The sequence below is a fragment of the Vidua macroura genome, chromosome 9 (assembly GCF_024509145.1).
Source record: "Vidua macroura isolate BioBank_ID:100142 chromosome 9, ASM2450914v1, whole genome shotgun sequence".
NCBI classification, from domain to species: domain Eukaryota; kingdom Metazoa; phylum Chordata; class Aves; order Passeriformes; family Viduidae; genus Vidua; species Vidua macroura.
This window is the reverse complement of record NC_071579.1, coordinates 22,419,132-22,438,683: the sequence shown is the minus strand read 5'-3', so window position 1 is coordinate 22,438,683 and position 19,552 is coordinate 22,419,132. Positions and strand designations below refer to the sequence as shown.

At 40.9% G+C, this 19,552-nt stretch overlaps 1 protein-coding gene across 6 annotated transcripts in view; it reads right to left on the bottom strand.

The window, feature by feature from the left end:
- ST3GAL3 (ST3 beta-galactoside alpha-2,3-sialyltransferase 3) overlaps nucleotides 1–19,204 on the bottom strand; it is a 174,137-nt gene extending 154,933 nt beyond the window's left edge. Inside the window, exons 1-2 of one of the 6 annotated variants that reach the window (XM_053984959.1) lie at nucleotides 19,117–19,204; nucleotides 18,290–18,434 (exon numbers count right to left, since the gene is read on the bottom strand). In XM_053984959.1, the coding sequence (XP_053840934.1) occupies nucleotides 18,290–18,404 (115 nt within the window). In that variant the 5' untranslated portion in view covers nucleotides 18,405–18,434; nucleotides 19,117–19,204. Of the gene's footprint in view, nucleotides 1–18,289; nucleotides 18,652–18,675; nucleotides 18,718–19,116 lie in introns of those variants that run through there. The other 5 variants (XM_053984961.1, XM_053984960.1, XM_053984958.1 and 2 more) reach the window with 5 other exon arrangements.
- Nucleotides 19,205–19,552: the final 348 nt, after the last annotated feature.

Here is a 19,552-nt window from a genome sequence, read left to right as displayed (position 1 = left end):
TGAAGCTATGGGAAACAGCAGTCAGTTGCCTTTGACCAAAGGACACAACTTTAAAGCTTCAAGGATGGTTTCATGTCTTTCCATCAAGAGCAGACTTAGAACCAAATTTTCATACATTTCACAGCAACACGACTTCCAAATGTATGGCAAGTATACAAATATTTGATCTTGGCAAGGGAACAAAGTACTTTCAAGGGGACTCAATGGTGTTGTAATGAGTTATAGTGAACAGCAAGCTCATCTGAATTGGCACCACAACACTGAATCCCCCATGTCTTTGCACTGAAAAGCATCAACTACAGCACAACTGCAAACCACATTTTTCTATTCCACTCATTCCAAAGAAATATATGTTGGAGCACCACACTCCAAGAAATAGACACACAAGTTAGAGTATTTAGAAGTAACAGTGTTTAATAATTTTTAAAAATTTCTCCACTAGAAAGATTATAAAGCCCAAATCTGAAGAAAATAAGACTGCAAGAAGCTTATCAGCTAATCAAAAAACTCACAAACACAAGTTGAGGGGAGAAAAAAATCAAAATGAGAGAGTGAAAGTCAGAAAAGCTTGCAATTGACTTCACTGTGGTCAAAGTGATTTAGAGTAGACATCAGGAAAAATCTGTCTAGAGGGAAGAACAATTAAGCACTGGGACAGATTGTACCAGTTTCCTTGATTAGATTTTATAGAGTACTTATGACATATGTTGGAATAAAAAGGTATTAAAAATATTGCTTCTAAAAGCCCAGAGAAAGACCTGGGGTAGTTCTTTCCAGTGTTATTTGCTACAATTTCCTATGAAGGAAAACATTTTTAATGGCCATTATCAAAATATACAACCTCTAAAGCAAGCAGTAACATTTAAGGTCAGATAATCAAGAAAACACACAGTACTAGAAATCAAGCTTATTAATCTACATTTTAAAAAAAGCATAGGACAATAATTTTTCAAATTAAATATTTACTAAAGTATCTTAGAAAGCACCTAAACGTTATACAGAAGGAAAGGAAACTGCCTTGTACTTCCAGCTCACTCCCTGTTGTTTCTAATGCCAGTGAGGTAGCTGGACTAAATGTCAGAGTGCCAGGAGTACAAAAATGCAAGGTAACAGCACTGAGGTACATAACATAAATATGAAAATACGTTTAAAATAAATACTAATTATGTTTTCAAAACTTACGTAATTATTTTGGAACACCATCCCTTTCTTACCTACAGACTGACTGTTCAGAACTGATATTCTCACTTGCTGATATTATCTTGCTCCTGTCAGTGCTTAAAAAAAAAAGAAAATTAATTTGCAACCATTTTTAGCATTAGGACAGCAATAAGGAAGGCGGCTTCTGCTTTATGGCCAAAGAACCATTATTCTTCAATACTACCCAAGTCCTAAGAAGGTTACAATCACAACAATGTAACTTCTTTCTCTGTACAATTGACCAATATCCCTCTGGAAGTGTGAGACTGGTTCAAGTCTGTCCTTTGAAAGAAGCCAAAAAACATTTGCCTTGATGAAGAAACAACACGGAAGAGAAGAGAAATTAAAAATTATTAACACAGATTTGCATCTGTCTTCAAGATGAAACTTGCAGTATGCAAGCACCTCCACATGTTTGTAATCCTGACAGAGCCCAACATTCAACACACAATTGCAGTGGATTTATACCCCAGGTGATTCCATGTAACTGCATTCCCCAAACACTTCATTGGACCAGACAGACATTCCAGAAGATGAGGCTTCACACTGTACAGGATGCAGGAAGGGAACCACCCAGCAATCTATGCAAAATGAAGCCTTCTGGAAACATTCATCCCACCAGCTCCCACTGGACACAAACAAAGGAAATACCACAAGTAATGCTTTTTAATTAAAATATGTTATAAAGTGTACACAGGCACACGCTAGGAGGAAATTATAAAAATATTATAAGATAAAATATCTTAGAAAAGGAGTACACTTACTTCTCAACTCCTACTAAAAGAAAAGAAATTATGGTACTTGTTTTGGATTAGTAGCTTTGGAAATCTCACCTTTCAAGGACAGTAAGTGGAGCTGCTATGAGGAAGAGATAACCACTACTGTTGGTGCAGTCACTGCAGGCAGAAACACAGACAATTTTGTGCAATGGCTAAAAGGGCTCAAAAGGGAAATGAATTTGCAACATACAACACTATGGTTGCCAGCAGCATCTTATTGCACAATTAATGAAATACCTCCAGTGCTCCTATACCACAGAGTTTTGAATCAATGAAGCAATTCACAGGAGAGATTTAAAGAGCTTAGTGTGGATGCCTGACTGAAAAAATAAACTACCTCAAAAATAGTTTGGAAAACAACATCTGTGCTACACCAGGAAGTGCAGAACTTGAAGAAAATTGAATTGAAGATGTGCAGAAAGTTGAAGCATGATCAAATAAGCAATACAAATGCTCAAAAGAATTAGAAAAACCAAACATAAGTACACAAGGGAGACTTTAAGGACACCACTCCTTTTGGATGCAACACGTTGCAGTCCCCAGTTCCCTCTGAAACAGGTTGCAACCCCAAATGTATAGTCACTTCTATAATGAACAAACCTATGTTCAACACTCCAGGTATTTCCACATTTTTAGTCACAATCCAGACATGCCTATCATTAATAGCTGGCAGCAGCAGAAGTGGTTAAAACACAGCAGTGTTCACACCCAATCCAGCCATTTTCAGCAGCTCTGCCTTCTCCGGAGGGAGCCAGTTACAACATGCATGGCCCCCCTTGCAACCATCATCTTCTCACAAGCCCTCAGCTTCTGATTACACAGCAGTCAGTAACAGCCATTCTCTTTCAAACAGTTCTTTGTTATTCTGAGCTTACTAAACAGCTGTGTGTCAAGCACTCAGAGCCTGAAATAGAAGTATTGCACAAAGAGCCACTGCCTTTCCTCACTGACCTTCTCATCTGTTGAGTTCTGTAATTTTGAGAGACAGCCCTGATTATTTTGGTAATTACTTCTCACATTGTCTTCTGGTCTTCACTTTATACCTACAATTATGAACCAAAAAAAAAGTGCAGGCATATGGAACACATATTCAATTGTCACTCTATCCTGTAAGTCCTTCAGGGGAAGGAAGTGACAATGGCCACAAGTTACAGATCAGGATGTTCTGACTGGACATTAGGAAAAATGTCTCTACCAGAGCACAATGGAACAGGTTGCCCAGAGAGCATGCCTGGTACCTGAAGTATGTTTTTCTACTCATCACTCTGTTCCATACTCCCTTAAAAGTAACTGCTTTTGGACTGATCCCCTTGAGAAGCATAAGGCCTTTATGGCAGCAACATCAATACCTGCATTGTTATTGTATATTCAATATATTCAGTATTGTGCATTCCATGCTAAGCGTCCCTTCAGTGACCTGACATTTCTTCAACCAACTCCAATACAACACCTCCAGTGCAACAAATGCATGATAAAGAGGTGTTTGAAATAGAAAGTGACATACCAAAAAGTATATAGAACTATTTAACTGATATAAAACAGGAAAAAAATTTAGGACAAGACGTACAGGAATACCCAAATACAAAAAAACCCCAAACCACTCCAAATGACAGTGAACCCTCTGTTCTACTACGCCATGCCTGGTCCCTAGGGAAGGCTAGAGACAAACAAGGGATTGTGCAGGGATTGAGCAGATGATCAAACACCAGGGCACTGACACAAGGCCTGTGAGGAGAGACTGAGGCAATGAGCTTGTTTAGCCTGCAGAAGACAGCACCTGGGGGAGGCCAAAGGGCAGCCCTCCAGCACCTGCAGGAAGCTCCCCAGAAAAGGGAGCCTGGCTCCCAAAGTGCTGCATGGTGGGACGACGAGAGGCAGAGGGCACAAGGTAAAACGAGAGGTTTGGACTGTTGGATGTAAAGAGAAATCTGTTCACCACAAAGATAGTGATGCACTGGAAAAGACTCTACAGATAGGTTGTGCAGTCTCCATTCTTGGAAGTTTTCAAAACCTAACTGGATAAAGACTTGGTCTCAGCTAATAATTTATGCTGCTTTGACCAGGAGGTTGGACTAGAAATTTAGTTGCATTCAATCCAATTAGTGTTATCCTCCAATTTTGCGAAGTCTTGCTCTATTCTTAAAAACACTTAAGATTTTTTAAAGGTATTTTAAACCTGAAAGAATTGAACATTAAAACTAATCCATGTAGATTTATTTTCCTCTAGCTTACCATACCTGGACACATAATATAAGATGGAAAGGGTTATTTTTCTCACTCTTTACACATTACACATGTAGGCACACAAATGTGAGTGTACTACAGTCACCTTTAGTAAAAGAGCTCTTCTACTACTAAGCCTGCAACAATAATGGTTAAACAGAATCAGAGAAAAATATACAAATAACTCAGGTGAGAGAGCAAAAACATTCTGCTTTAAACAACAGAACAGAGATGGAAATTCTGAACATATTTCTATAAATATGTTTCATAATATTTCATAAATATTTCTTTTTATGAATATGGCTAATTCTGATATTTCCCACGACTAATTCGCAATCTCACCCTGCTTTGCTAGAATGAATCTACTTTCATCTTCAAGCTGATCTCATGTCAACAGTTATAATGTGCAAACCTAAGTAGTACAAAGATCAGTTGCTTTCAAAGGAATAATGTAGTATGTGCACCTAATCTTTCAGGTGCTTACAACATAGGAAACATTTGGAAAAGAACAGCTTCAATTATAATATTTTTTTTTCCAAGCAAGTTTACATAAAGAAATTTAATATCTTGAAATATTATTCATTCTCCTTCCTAATCTGGCTTTCTACAATCTTGGTTAGTCACACATTCTTAGCCTTTCAAACCTCTATGTAGATGCTAAATTATTTTCTGAACCCAGGTAAATTCTTAAGAGTCTCATTGTAATTTCTACAGAGTTAAACACTCACTACCCTGTCTTCTTAAATACCTTTTGAAAAGACATAAACAAACAGAATACTTTGCCACTCATTTAGGGCAATTTTATCAAGCATTTCTAGAAACATTAATTATCTCTCCATCTTCTTAACTCATTTATGCTTTAACTAGGCTTTAGGGGTGCTTTTTCAGACACCATTAGTCTGGGAAGCTCAATGCCATGTGAAGATGGTAACAGAAGCTCTCATATAGGTTTGCAAAGCAGTCAGTCAAGTTTATGTCTGAAAATCTTAACAGACACTATTATGTAAAAAGGTAACATATCTATCTCAGAAAACCAAAGGTCACACACTGCAGGAAGAATAGGATGGGAGAAAGAACAGTACCTGCTAACCCCCCTGTCAGTTTTCTGAGATGCTCTGCTGCTCGTGCCTCTGGCCTGAGCAGCCCCAGCCATCCTTACATGAGACTTACAGTGACAGAGGGGCACAGCTTACCTACACAGACTTTGCCATGAGACACATATACAACAGATGTGCTTCTTAACACAAACTTGTCTCCCAAAGCTTTTATTTTACTTCTTTCTTTAAAGTACGTGAAACTAAGAGCAGCAGTTGTTTTAATAATTACAAACATGCCATCATCACTTGTCAGAGGACTGCAGCATACTTTTATTTTCAGTTCCCATATCAATTCTACCTGATGGAAAACAATTCAAATTATAAAATGTGTCTTTATTCTCCTCCTGCTTCAACCTCTGCAGAAGGATCGGCAGGTTTTATGGACCTTCCAATCATTCAAGATTAAAAGCATCCAGATTTTCTCCACAGCAGCAACCCATGAGATTAGATTAAATAGTAAGAACTTTTATTCTCTCTCCTCAGCTGGCAGAAGTCCTTTAAATAGAATGAGCTGTTTTCTAAATAAATGAAGTAACAAAGTCTGACTTCCTAAAATTTTTAGTTTTGTCTACATTTTCTTCTCCCTGCAATAATGCAAGGATGGTACTCAAAACCTTATATTCCCATGTGATCTCTCCAGATTCTTTGGGCAAATACAGAATTTCAACTAAATGCAAAAAAAAAAAAAAAAAAAAGTCCATTAGGAAAGACCTTCTGAACACCAGTGTCAGGAGATAAAACCAGAAATTTGTCACAGGATGACATCTGAATGATCAGATTATGAACATAGCTATAGGCAACAGTAATGGACTGTTAAATGTAAGTGGATATAAATAGCGAGGTTTCTCCGTATTGAGGTACAGTAAAACCAAATGACTCCACAGAAGGCTTTCTTAATTTTCACCCAGGGGAGGGCAGCTGCCATTCTGTAACTGCGATGAAAATAAGGAAGCTCTGGGTTTTTGTTTGTGGGGTTTTCCGTGGGTTTTTTTAACCCAACATTTTTGCCGTGGCCGTGACGTGGCGTGGCAGGGCCTCTGCTGCCCCCGCGCGGTACCCGGGCGCCTCTGCAGGCCCGGCCGCCCATCCTTCCTCACCTGCGGGGCTCCGCGGAGCCACCGGGAAAACCCTGACGGTTCAGTAAAAACCCTGACGGTACCGTAAAAACACTGACGGTTCAGTAAAAACCCTGACGGTACCGTAAAAACCCTGACGGTTCAGTAAAAACCCTGACGGTTCAGTAAAAACCCTGACGGTACCGTAAAAACCCTGATGCTACAGTAAAAACCCTGATGCTACAGTAAAAACCCCGAGTTAAGCACGTCGCTCTGTCCAGGACGGATTTAAAATAACATTTCCTAAAGAGCTGGAGGGGGAAGGAAGAGAAAGTCCCTGTATTTTCATACAATATCAGTTCCCTGGACTAATTCACTACACAAACAAGTTTTTTAGATATCTGAACACAAGCCAGAGGAGCAGAAACTGCTTAGCCAGGAGCTCAGCAGAAAGTTTCCAGTACAGAAATCCCATTTCACATTACCTACTTTGTCATGTTATTTAGTCTTTACAAAGACTGAAGTATTTGACCGGGGAAAAAAAATAACACAGAACCAGGCAAAAAACTTAATTCATTACCAAAAAAATGCATGCAACTTTCACTTCAAGCATGAGGCTTGATGTGCCTTTAAAAAAAAAAATCAATACTTATAGAAACAGACAAGTATAAAACATGAAAAAAATGCTCACATAGGACGAAGTAAAAATTTATTATATAGCCATCTTAGACATTTTTATAAACAGGTCCTTGAAGAAATAAACCATCCCAAGATCAGTTTATACTGAATGGGGACAAGGATAAGTAAAGCTACTTATGGGGTAATTCCCTTCCTGCAAAGGCACAAACACACACACAACTGCTGAACAAAGTATACTTACACTAGTACAAAATTATGTCAACACCAATAATTAATACACAACAGCCAAGATAGTTTAGGGGTTCTTTTTAAATCATTTGACCACATGATTGTACATTAAACAAAAACATAGTCCTAAATTCCTGAAATTACATTGAAGTCAGCAGTAAGAAATTCTTTTCTTAGCTCCTTTTAATGCTGTAATCACAAAGTTTTCTAGAAATGAATGAACTTACCAAGCTTTTTGCTCTTACCCTAATGGTTCTTCTCAATTGCCATTTCCTGAGGTCAGAGTTAATCTTTAAGAAGGAATTCTGCATCTGCATAAAGACTGTATCAGAAGAGTGGCAAATCCACTAAACAACAGAAAATTTCTCTAGTCCTTCATCCATCTATCCACCCACCCATCCTTTGACACAGGAAGTGTAATTTGCATAGGAGAGTACAACATGAAGAATACTTAGCTTTAGTATACAAGCTATTTTTAATTCTTCTTGGAAAAAAACAAGTTTTAGTAAATACATCAAGAAACAAGACGTTCAAAGGTCAAAAAACACCAGCCCAAAATCTCTTCAGATAATGGCACAGTTTCTATTCATAGAAGGACAAACTGTTATATAATACAATGTGCTATAATTATAAAAACAACTTTGTGGGAAATCAAATACACAGTGAGGAGAAGTAATATACTGTTATACAGTACTGAAGCTTTAATGTTTTTCTAATATGAATAAGGCCTCTTTTTCAATCACAGAATGGTTTGGGTTAGAAAGAATCTTACAAGATCATCTAGCTCCAATTCCTCCACTGTGGGCAGGGGGCACCTTACATTAGACCAGGTTGGTCAATGCCCCATCCAGCCTGGCCTTAAATACCTCCAGGGATGGGAGAGCCACAACTTCTCTGGGCAACCTGTTCCAGTGTCTCACCATCCTCACAGTGAAGAATTCCTTCCTCATACCTAATTAAAATCAATGCATAAACCTGTACTTCAGAAGTTTAGAAATATTAAAACTATATTTGAAGCATTGTTAAATAAAAAGACAAAATTAGAAAATTCAATCAAAATTAACACATTTTTCTACTGTAATTCAATTTGCACTCTTTACATTGCATTAACTCAGGCTTTTGCTTTTAATGAAGTATCTGACCCAAACACAAAAGCTCCGGACTCAAATATATGGAAAATAATATTAAAATGAATCATAATGAAAAATAATAAAAGCCCTTCCATTGTTCAGATAAGGTACCTTTAAACAGAGATTATAACAGCAGTGCTAACAGAAAAAAAAAGCAGCATTACTAATTTCCTAGCAGTTTAATAGAGAACCACCCATGCTCTACTTGGAACCTGATAGAATTGTGTGGGGCAAGTCTCAAAAGGCTGAAAAGTCTTTGCAAGTAAATTCACAGTAATTAGGTTTCTAATTATACCCACAGCATTAGTGATTGCTGTGGTTAAAACGGCCTGAACTGTTTCGTTATTCCTCTCTTTGTGAAAGCTCAGTCTTTCATTGTTTGATCAGAAATTCTAGAAGTTGAGTCTGCCTGAACATGTATTTTTCTTAGAGTTTAAACAGAAGAACAGAGAGTCCTGACCTTATGTATGGAGAGCAAAATTAAACTTTTCCACTATAAAAAAAAAAATTACTCCCTTACTCCCTGGTATTGAAGCAGCTAGAAAGCGTGAAGTACAGGGCCTTCGACGAGGCAAATCTGAAGGCTGAAAAGATCGGAATTCACAACATTTCAGGTTGTACACTTTGTTCTGAAGGCACTTGTACAGATGCATCTGAGGCAGCTTCTAGCAGCAACTCACAGTAGCCACATCATGCCCTAATTACAGTACCTACATCACTCCACCAGCACTGCCCATGCAGACCATGCTTTATTATCAGTACAGTACTCTGAAATACTGCGCTTTCACAAGCATCCACAGGTGACCTCTCCCACAAGCAAGCAACTTCAACATATTGCTGCCCTCCTGAACTACAGACATAGAATGTGTAATTATAGGACAGCGAGTCTCATTTGGCCAACTGGACTGAGATGAAAAACCTTGGGACCTTTATTCTATTCATAGCTCTGCCCTTGAGCTGCTGCATGACGTAGAAAAATTTGACTTTCCTGTGCCTCAGCTTCCTCTGCCTTTCTGAGTCAAGTCTATTCATCTCCCTTCATCCTAAGAAATGTGCCTCAGTACATTTTTTTATTAGAGTGTCTGAGCACAATTACAGCTAAGAAACAATATTTACGTAGTATTTTATAGCTACTCTGAGATTGATTAACTTGTAACAAAGACAAATAGATGCAATTGCACTTATAAATTATTAACATTGCAACAGTAAGGGTAAGCCTTCAGAAGCAGGAAGTCATCAGCTACTTAACTGTTGGGAAAACTCAGCTTTTATTAATTTCTGTGCCATCTTTTTTTCACTACTTCTTTTAAAGCATACATGCTTCTGTTCATAGTGCTTTGAAAGAAGATCCTCCTTGGAACATGCACACTCATTGTTGTTATAAAAGAGATCATTTAAACTTTGCTGTAGTTATTAACTCTTTTTGTTCTGCGAGTGATTAAGGGGTACACTTCCTGCACTGCTGCAGTTCTGATGACTCACATTTAATCAGTCTCCAAACACTGAAACTCACAGGGTAACAACTGTGAAAAAGTGACATGCTGTAACAGAACCGAGTTAAAGTAGGAGGGATCCCAGCAGGACATGAAAGAAGTTTAAAAAAATGCATGTTTATAAGCACTTAAAAATGGAAATAGCTGATTTTAACACATTCTAATTTTTTTTTTTTTTTTTTTTTTTTTTTTTTTTTTTTTTTTTTTTTTTTTTTTTTTTTTGTGGAACTGAGCAATGAATGCTAAATTCTGACCCTCAGAGATACACACTTCATGGATTGTTGAGGCCTTTTGTTATGCAAAATACCAAGAACTGGTTAAGAAACATCCCCTAGTTTCTGTACCTGACTAGGATTTTGGCACTATCCTCACTCACTGTTACTCTCTCAGGAAAGCAATGAATACAAGAGCAATATAATCACCCAGTGCCATGAAGGAATAACCACTTGAAATCAGCTACCTCAGGTTCAAACATCTATTCAGGATATGCATGCACAGTACAAATTACTTTTTGCTTCGATGCAAAATTACATTCCTTCTGAAATGCAGAGTAGATACATAATTCATAGAGAGCTATACCTCATGACCTAAGTGTACTTGTCCTTGCAAGTCATACCCAGGTTGTTTGGCTGCTTTATTGCCTCAGCCTGACACTGTGATGTAAACCCAGACTGCAATGACAAAAAATGAGATGTTATAGTGATAATGTTGACAGAAGATAACAAACTAGGAAAAATCTCCTCTGAAAAACATCCCTAAGTGTCACAGGCACAGTCAGAATCAGTACCAAGGCCATGCTCAGATCACAGCAGCAGCAGCTGTCCAACTTGAGACAAATCACAAATTACATCCTTTGTCCCAATGTCAGCAGAACTGATGTGAAACAGAATTGAAATGAGCATGGAAGGTGCCCAAAGCCAGCCTGTCTGTATCAAAGTCAACAGAAAAAGTGCCATCTTTTCTATCAAATGAGTGGTGGGGGGAGCTCCCGTTGAGGTTGGCAATACCTTAATGACTAGAGCCAGTGCTGCAATGGTACAGGTGAGAGGTGGGGGGCTGCACGGTGAGGAGGAGAGGCAGAGAACCACTCACTAAGGATGACACAGCTCTCACAAGGAGGTATTGTTTCCAGCTGAACGCATTGCTAAGGGGTTCACAGTCAGCTGAGATGAATAAATCCTTTCACCTCTGAAAGCATTCAGCTGCAGAGCAATTGCTACCAGAGGTAAAGTGCTTTCACTGCAATGTACCTTTCCAGAATATGGAAAACTGCTGACTTTGACCTCTGGAAATCCATATCAGAGGACACAGCTTTGGCTGCATGTAAGACACTGAACACTGCTCCTTATGAACACTCTCCCAGTGCACCCATCCAGAGTCACAGGAACATACCCTTCCCAAAAATTTGTGGGGAGGCCAGGGAGAAAATGCACGAGTTGAGCAAGTGAAGCAAGTGAAGCACTAAGTCAGGCTGAGGTCAACTGAGTGAAACAAACAAAAATCACACTCTGTTTTAAACTGGGCAAGTTCCTCAACTGTACCCAGCACTAATAACACAAATGGAGAGAGGGGAAAATAGAAAGGGACTCAAACACCATCAAGACAGTCACTGTTAAGAGAAGCAAGAGCAACTTACTTATTTCAAAATGCAAAACTAAGGCCCAGCTGTGAGCAGAGAGATGGAGAAGTATTCTTGCACTTTACTTTTCCATCTTCCTAAAAAGTCAGCACTCGTCCAGAACTAAAACAGTAACCCAAAAAGGCCAAAGTGAAGATAGTACAAGTACAGTGTTACAGCCACCCCTCGAGCCACAACATGCTTAGGGTGCTATGACCTTAATGACCTTCACTAAACCTGCTCCTTATATGCTCTTAAAGCCAGAAGAGTATTCAGGGAGTTTCCTCCTCTGGAGAAATCCCAAGGACAAGGCATGTTATACCTGCTCCCTCTCTCAACAGCTCTGTCATGCATCATTTCCCATTTTCCCTGAAGAGTTTTGTCCTGTACTGTTAATATTATAGCAGCACTCCAAATTCCTGGAGAGACAACTGGGTCATAAAGTAATGCTGTGTATTTCACTAAATAAGCAGTAACAGATGGGAAAAAGACGAAGCACGTTCATTCCCCTATGTTCCTTGTCTGTCCTGTGAAGTGCTGCCTTCTAAAAGACAGAGAGGCACTCCTGAATTTCTGATTTTTGTTTTGAAGTCTCATAAGCTCTGATTCACATTCACTGAGCAGACTATCTCTTCTGTCCTGGTGGCACACAGGCAGCTGCCCTGGGTGAGCTGGGCAGCAGCTCTGTGTGGTTACATTTAACAGCCGCAGCAAGAGCAATCAGGAACACACACGTCAGCTTCCAGCCAAGAGAGAAATAGCTGGCACAATTACAGCTGTGAAAGATACTACCACAACTGAGTGTCCTGGAGCTGCTGGAGTTCAAGTTCAGCCATGTTCCTTATTCTGGCAGACTAAGAGGGAGCACAAAAGTAACTTGAGCAGTGACAATTTCTGGGCACCAAATAAATTTTTTCCTGTGTTCTGCACAGATAAAAGAATTATCCACCATAGCTTTAAGTTTCAAGCTGAACACAAGTGGAATACTTCAGCCCAATATGAGAAAAAGTTAAGCTACTTTACCAGACAACCCTTGTTTTAACTTCTATTTTTACATCTTTGTTTCTAATATTCACTGCTGCCTCAATAACATTACTTGCTATTTTTAGCATTTCAAAAAAGCATCACTGTGATCCTCAAATCCCTAAAGCATCTGAAAACTAGTGGAGATCCATAAAACTTTAGCTGGATCCATGTTATAAGAACTTTCTAAACATTTGTTCTCAATTTTGGTGCAGAAAGTACAGCACTAAACACACACTACAGCTGAGTGGATGAAACAAACCTTGAAGTTACTAATAACTCAAACATTAAAGAATTCACAATAATCCATGTCAGTGCTGTACCCAGTCTCTTCCTACAAAGAAAAAAAAAAGCAAAAAAAAAGCAACTGTTTCAGGAAGCTTAGAGTGCTGCACAATACTGTCAAAGCAGTCTTTTAAAAAAAAGTAATGTCCACAATCTTCCAGGCTTTCCAGCCTGAGAAGCAGAGACAACAGCAATAAATTCTACTTTAAAGAGTACACACACACCCCCCCTCCTAAAGCTAACGCCATAGATAGAGAGCAATTAAAATTGTTACCATCACCATTTGCTTGCTACCACTCACAACAGCACTGTGAGTGCCTTGCCAAAAAATATGCTCCCTCAACCACCTAACCATCAATTCAGCCATCCCAGCTCAAACAACTTTCATCAGATTTATGCTCCCAGTGCCAAGCTGAGCTGGCCTGGAGTTGTTATTTTTTGATAGGAGCACTCCTGCATTCACATCTTCTGGCAAAGGCAAGTAGGACAGTCACAGCAGAACACAAAATCATTACGTGACTCTCTCCACAAAGAGGACAAGTTTGTCTCCATGGCCTAGTTGCTCACACACCAAGTGAATGTCTTTTCATTGGTTCTTCACTAAACAAAGAATAGAAGGAAGTCAGATGTCAGTGTACGTAAGATCCACTCCCTTGACGCAGAACAAATAACACTCCCAGTAGCCCAAGACGCAACAGCTGTACCCATCCACCCTGGATACCACCACACATCCATGAGCCACCTCACAAAGAGTAAACATTTTCCAAACCCTTGCAAGAAGATCCATTTCTTCAGTACATTGTTAGACCCTAATAGAAGAATTGACAAAAGTACCATTTCACTTTGAAAGAGATAAACCAGTATTTATATTGATAATCAAGGTTTGATTGCTTTTGATTAATTCAGCCTTTTTTGCTGCATGACTGGTTTCCATGGAAATGCAAGCAGATTAAAAACCTGCAACCAGAAGCGAGTCAGTTTTGCCTGTTTATGTCTCCTCAGTTCCCTTGGAAACAGACATTAAAAAAAAAGGAGTAAAAAGAATAAGGGTCCTGAAATACCTTCGGAAAATCTCTTTCCAAAGCTTTATCTCTTTGGCTGCCTTGCCAGAATTAGAGTTGAAAATAACACAGAGCAACAGATGACAGTGACTTGATTTTTTTAAGGACATCAACAGAACGTACCTGGAGATGTTTCAAAAACCACATTCAAACTGACAAGCTCAAATTGTATTAACATGGGTTTTGGCAAAAGTACTTCATGCAGAGTATATATTTCTTTAAATTAGTTCAGTGGTAATGTAGAAAGAAATACAATAGAGAACAAGAAAATAGCATCACACTGTACTTGTCCCAAGTATACTTCAATACTTTGAGAGAGAGGGGGGAAAAGTAAAAGCTGACTTGGGGGAATGAGTCCAATATTTCCATTGCCAGGATGCTTTGTAATGGAATCATTCCTTCCTTACAACACATTCATTTTGAAGTTGCAAAATCAGCTATACACATATCAGGTTAAGTAACTCCATCTCCCACCATACTTTTCAAAGAACAGTGCACCCTCCTATGAGCTGTATCTTCACACTGGTACAGACAACACCTTCCTTCCTCCTCAGAGCCAAATGCACCAGGGAAGGAATAGCATGGGAAGTTACTAGGAAAGAGGCTGCCTCAGACCTTCAAAGCCTGCTCCTATCACTACCATTACTATGCAAGAATTCCCCAACAACCAAGTGGCCAGAAACACAAAGAACAGCAGTACAATTATTTGCTCCTCTAAGTTCCTTCTAGAATGTTCAGGACAGCTAAACCTGACTACAAACTATTTATTTCCTTGTTTGTCTCCCACATCACATTATCAGTTCTATGTGCTCAGCACACCTCTGTGCAACTCAACACTTCATCAGAGAGCTGTGGAATCCATTGTTATCGCCTGTCTGGGAAGAACGTGCAGGGACAGTGCACATCTCTTACCACTACTGTCAGAGACTGAAGCTGCATTACAAACATCAGGAAAGAGAAAAAGGAAATCTGTACTAAACCCTGCTCATGTACTACCAGCCATCACCAGAACTCAAGGGCCCTCCTGCATTCAGCATTACACCCCTTATTTTTGTACTTTGCTGCTCCTCTGAGAACTAACATTCTGACACCAACATGAAACAAGGCTTGGGGAAGAGTAGCCAGTCATGATACTCACTAAAAGGATGAGAGAAGGGTAGCAGTCACTGGAGGTTTGTCTTGAATAGGAGGAGGAGTTGAACTTAATTAAATGTTAATTAGTTCACATTAGCCAAATTCAATCTATTCTCGTCACAGTAAAGATAAGCCTTTTAAAAAATTAATTCTTTCCTATTCTCATTTGTATTTTGGCAAGGTGCAGAGTCACACAAGAAGGAGAATAATCTTGCAGTACTCACTGAGGCATCACTCAAGGAGGACAGATTTAACATTAAGTGGAGAACATTTAATGTTAAGGGAACATTAAGAGAAACATTGATGTGTATCTTTCAGTCTATTTCGAAGTTTAGCCTCCTTTCTTGTAGAGGTCAGATGTACATATAAACAAAATAATTTAGCTATTAATTTACTTCAGCAGCTAAATACACAAATATCCAAGTGTCAGGAAGACTAGTTTACACAGTAAACCACTTTACAGTTACCATTCAAATTCATCCATGACAATGATAAGCACAGGCATCTTCTAAAACATTAACTAAACAAACCACACAAGCAGCAAATAAGCAGATCAAGTGTTTTCCACCATGCTCTCCAACAAATTTGTTTATTTCCATTATTAATCATGGGTGTCAAGTTTACTAAAGCCAGTCTCTGAAGAGATTGCAAGGGTGTCAGGTGCTGGGATCAGCTTAGTTTCATACCTCCTCTAGCACCAAGAACAGAACAAAGACAAATGTCACTGCTGAAGCTAGGAGTCACTATTAAACAGGTGAAAGGCACTGGTGACAAGAGAAATGAAAATAATTTAATAAGAAGATAATTCACACAAAATCAATAATCTTTGATTACTAAGGACCCCAAAATTAACACATCTGACTGAATTTTGCCTTTGGGGACATCAGCATTATCATATCAATCTTGAGGAAATTTACAAGGTCACACACTGCAATGTAATTCAGGAAATAAAACCACAACAGTCATGCACCACCTATCTGGGGCACTTAAGTAAGCAAGGCTCCCCTTCAGCAAATACAAAGTATAATTGCCCCATTATACATTGTATCGTATTACACATTCTCAAGAAGGCCTAATCATAGTTAAATAAGTAATTAAATCTGTCAATTGTTAACTTCCAAATGCTGATTTATAGAACAATTTTTATTTATCATTAACTCTTCATATGAAGTTTGCGTAAGTTCCTCCTGTGTTAAATTACATGATAAATAAATTGGGGTTTGATGCATAAAAAAGTCCAAAGACCAACTGAAAACAGGGACCATCTTTACTGTTTCAAAAGTAACATCTGCCCCTTTACAATAGACTGCTGCTTATGCTAATATTTCAAGGAACTTCATCCAATATTTAAGACACAATCCACAAAAGTGTCTAGAAGGAATAACAGTACAGCTTAAATCAATTGTGGCAACTGATAAAGAACAGTAAGCTAAATCCTCAAGCTAGCATCATCTCTTTGTACATGTTGAACAAGCTTAATGCAAGCACTGCAATTTCCAAGAATATATGAATGATACATTTTACACAAAAGATCAGAAAAAGGGAGACACACCAAACCAAAGGTCCATTATGTTGCCTCACAGTGCCCCTGTCAGAACATCCTGGGCAACCAAAAGCAGCCAATGCACTCAACAGAAATCACTCTAACTAGGCTGCAACTCAGAGTCATCTTTCCAGGTAAAGGTGTTCCATTTATAGAAATCCACAGCATCTGCACACAGATTTGCAACACTGCAGTGCAAACCAAAGTTATCACAGAACTCCTCAGGAACTGATATTGTGTAAAATAACAAATAGCACACAAAGCTAAAGGCACAAAATCCAAAGAGGATTGCAGAAAGTTAGAACCCTCCCCCAGCACCAGCATAACACATAAACACATAGCTGCTTCTTCATTTGTAACAAAGATCACAAACAAGTTGTGGCATGAAAGGTTTTTTTTTTGCAGGCCTTGGGAAGTCCAACATGATTTCCTGGTGGCATGAAGGAAGTAAAGTAGGTGGTATCATTTCATAACAGATCATCATGCAATAGCAGATATGGATAAAATTTTATTTTAACCACAACTGTACTTATTTTCATGCAGGAAGGATTTTCTACACCTTGTCAACAAAACTGCTACTTTGCAGAAACACAGTCAAGATTTTTAACTGCCTCTCTGAAGCACAAACCTGAAGAAAAAAATCCCTGCTCAGAAAAACATTATGCATCTCCTTTTACAAATTTAGTCTTACAATATTTGTTCTAGTCCAAGGCACCTCAGTAGTCCCCCTGTCAAAATCAGTGCATCAGCACAAGTGACATATCCAAGTCATCATCTGTCATCATGCAAAACTTCTTAAGAGCGCATAACAACAGATTTGGAGCACACAGAGGTAGGAAAAAATTCAAAGTTTAAGAAGCATTGCAGCAGAAACCTCTATCAGCATGTACAAAAAACACAGTACAGCAAAGAAGACATTTGACCAGTCAGTTTGACTTGTCAGTTCTGGATCAGTGTTTCTCAGCTGCTGATCCAGGGAGGAACAGTCAGCTCTGAGACATCTGGAACTGCCTGTGGAACAGCTGCAAGGAAGGCTGGCTTGTGTTTTGGGCAGGAGGGGAGAGGAGGGAAATGTTTTCTTGTTTTTATATTTTCAATAAATAGTTCTTGCATGCAGGCAAAGTCAACACAAACAAAAATAAGAGCAGCAACTGAGCAATCAAACTTCAGCCTGATTTCATTGCAACTGTAACCTCTTATGGCCTTACTTCACAGTACAATCCTCAGATTGTATTCAATGAGGTCAGATGTCTCTTTGGGCTTAAAAAGGTTGAAAGACACCCTTTAGATGACAGATAGTTGGCAGATAATAACATGGAAGAGAAATGGAAGATGAGGATTTCTGAAGGACAAAGTAAGAGGATGAGATAACCAGCATATATGATTACAGAAAGAAATCAAAATTCACCAGAGGGAAAAAACCAAACTTATCTTAGATATCTTAAAATGCACAGAGGATTCAGGAAATAAAAGCCTCAACATACCTCTTTATTTTGACAATTAGGAATCATAAACTAACAGAATATTCCAAGAACCGAAATCTCTAATACTAGGTTTATAAAGCATGAACCTGCTTTTGTACCCAGTAATAAAAGTAAAGCCATAAAGAGCATTAGGTAGTCACAAATTCGACCCCTTAAGCATACTAAAAGCTCTAGCATTTGAGTGGGCTTAGTCACATCCCCGTAATACTACTAAATCAGCACCACCTCACCACTATTGCAACTATTTAACAGACGTTTTAGGGAGCCCAGGAACAGTTGCACCGCTCCCCTACTTACTTGAATCCTCCCATCTGAGAAGGTGCAACTTCCAAGCAGAATAGTACAGAAATCCCAGTACCAGAAAGAGGCAGAGAGCTAGCAGCAGGTTACGCATAAACACCAAGAGTCCCATCTTCACATTAAATCTGCTCTTCTACATGACCTGAGAAAGAAAAAGAGGTTGAGGCTGGAGCCACCTTCTCCAACGGGCATCCTCTCCAAAACATGCAATCCTATACCCATCATAACGCACAGATTCCAAACCGCGCTCCTCCACAAGATAAAACACACGCGTTCCCCAAAGCATATCAGCGAAACAAGAACCGCCCCAGACAGCCGCCTGTTCTGGCCGTCACAGAGTCAGCGCCGCGCTGTGACAGAGCATCAGCCCCGCTCCTGCCCACCTCACACAGCCGAGCCCAGCACGGCCCTGGCCGCCGAGGCCTGGCGAGCACCGCGTGCTCCCGACACGCCACGGAGCAAACCCACAGCGCCGGGGTATCCTGCGGACGGGGGGAGCAGCCGGCGCAGCGCTGGCGCCGGCCGGAGCCCCGCGGAGTCCCGGGCACGCCGCGCTGCGCTAGAGGCGGTACCGGCACCTGGGGAGAGGGGCTCGCTGGGCCCGGGCAGGACGGTAGCTGTGCGCCAGCTGACAGCGGCCGGCTGGAGCCTGGGTTTGAACGGGCAGCGGCGTCGCCACCGCCGGGCTGCCCCCGCCTCGACGCGCTCCGCTACGGGCTACGCCGCGCCGCGCCCCGTCGGACCCCGCTCGGCGCGCCAGCCGCTGTGAGCGGCCCTGCACGGCCCTGCACGCCCTCCCCCCCCCACCCCCCGCCCTTCCTCACCCGGCCGCCGCCGGCCCCGGGCGCTCGACCGCCGGCTGCGCCCCCCGGGCGCGGGGCTGCGGGCGCCGCCATGCCGGGCGCGCCCAGCGGGACCCGCCGCCGCCGGGGGGCGCCGCGGCCGCCAATGGCGCGCCTGGGCGGGGCGGGGCCCGCCCGCATAGCGGCCGCCGCCGGCCAATGGAACGGCGCGGGAGGTCGCGCCTCGGCCAATCGCGGGAGGCGTCCGCAGCCAATGGCGCGCGGGCAGAGGGTCCCCGCCGGAGGAGCGCTGCGGCAGGGCGGCGGTGCGCGTGCGCAGAGCGCCCCCCAGAACCAGCGCGTGGCGGTGGCGCCGCGGGAAGCGGCCCGGCCCCGCTCCCCCCTCACGGCCGCTGCCTGGCATCGCTCCTCCTCCAACTCCCGGCGCCGCTCCCTAGTCACGCCGTGGCACCTCCAG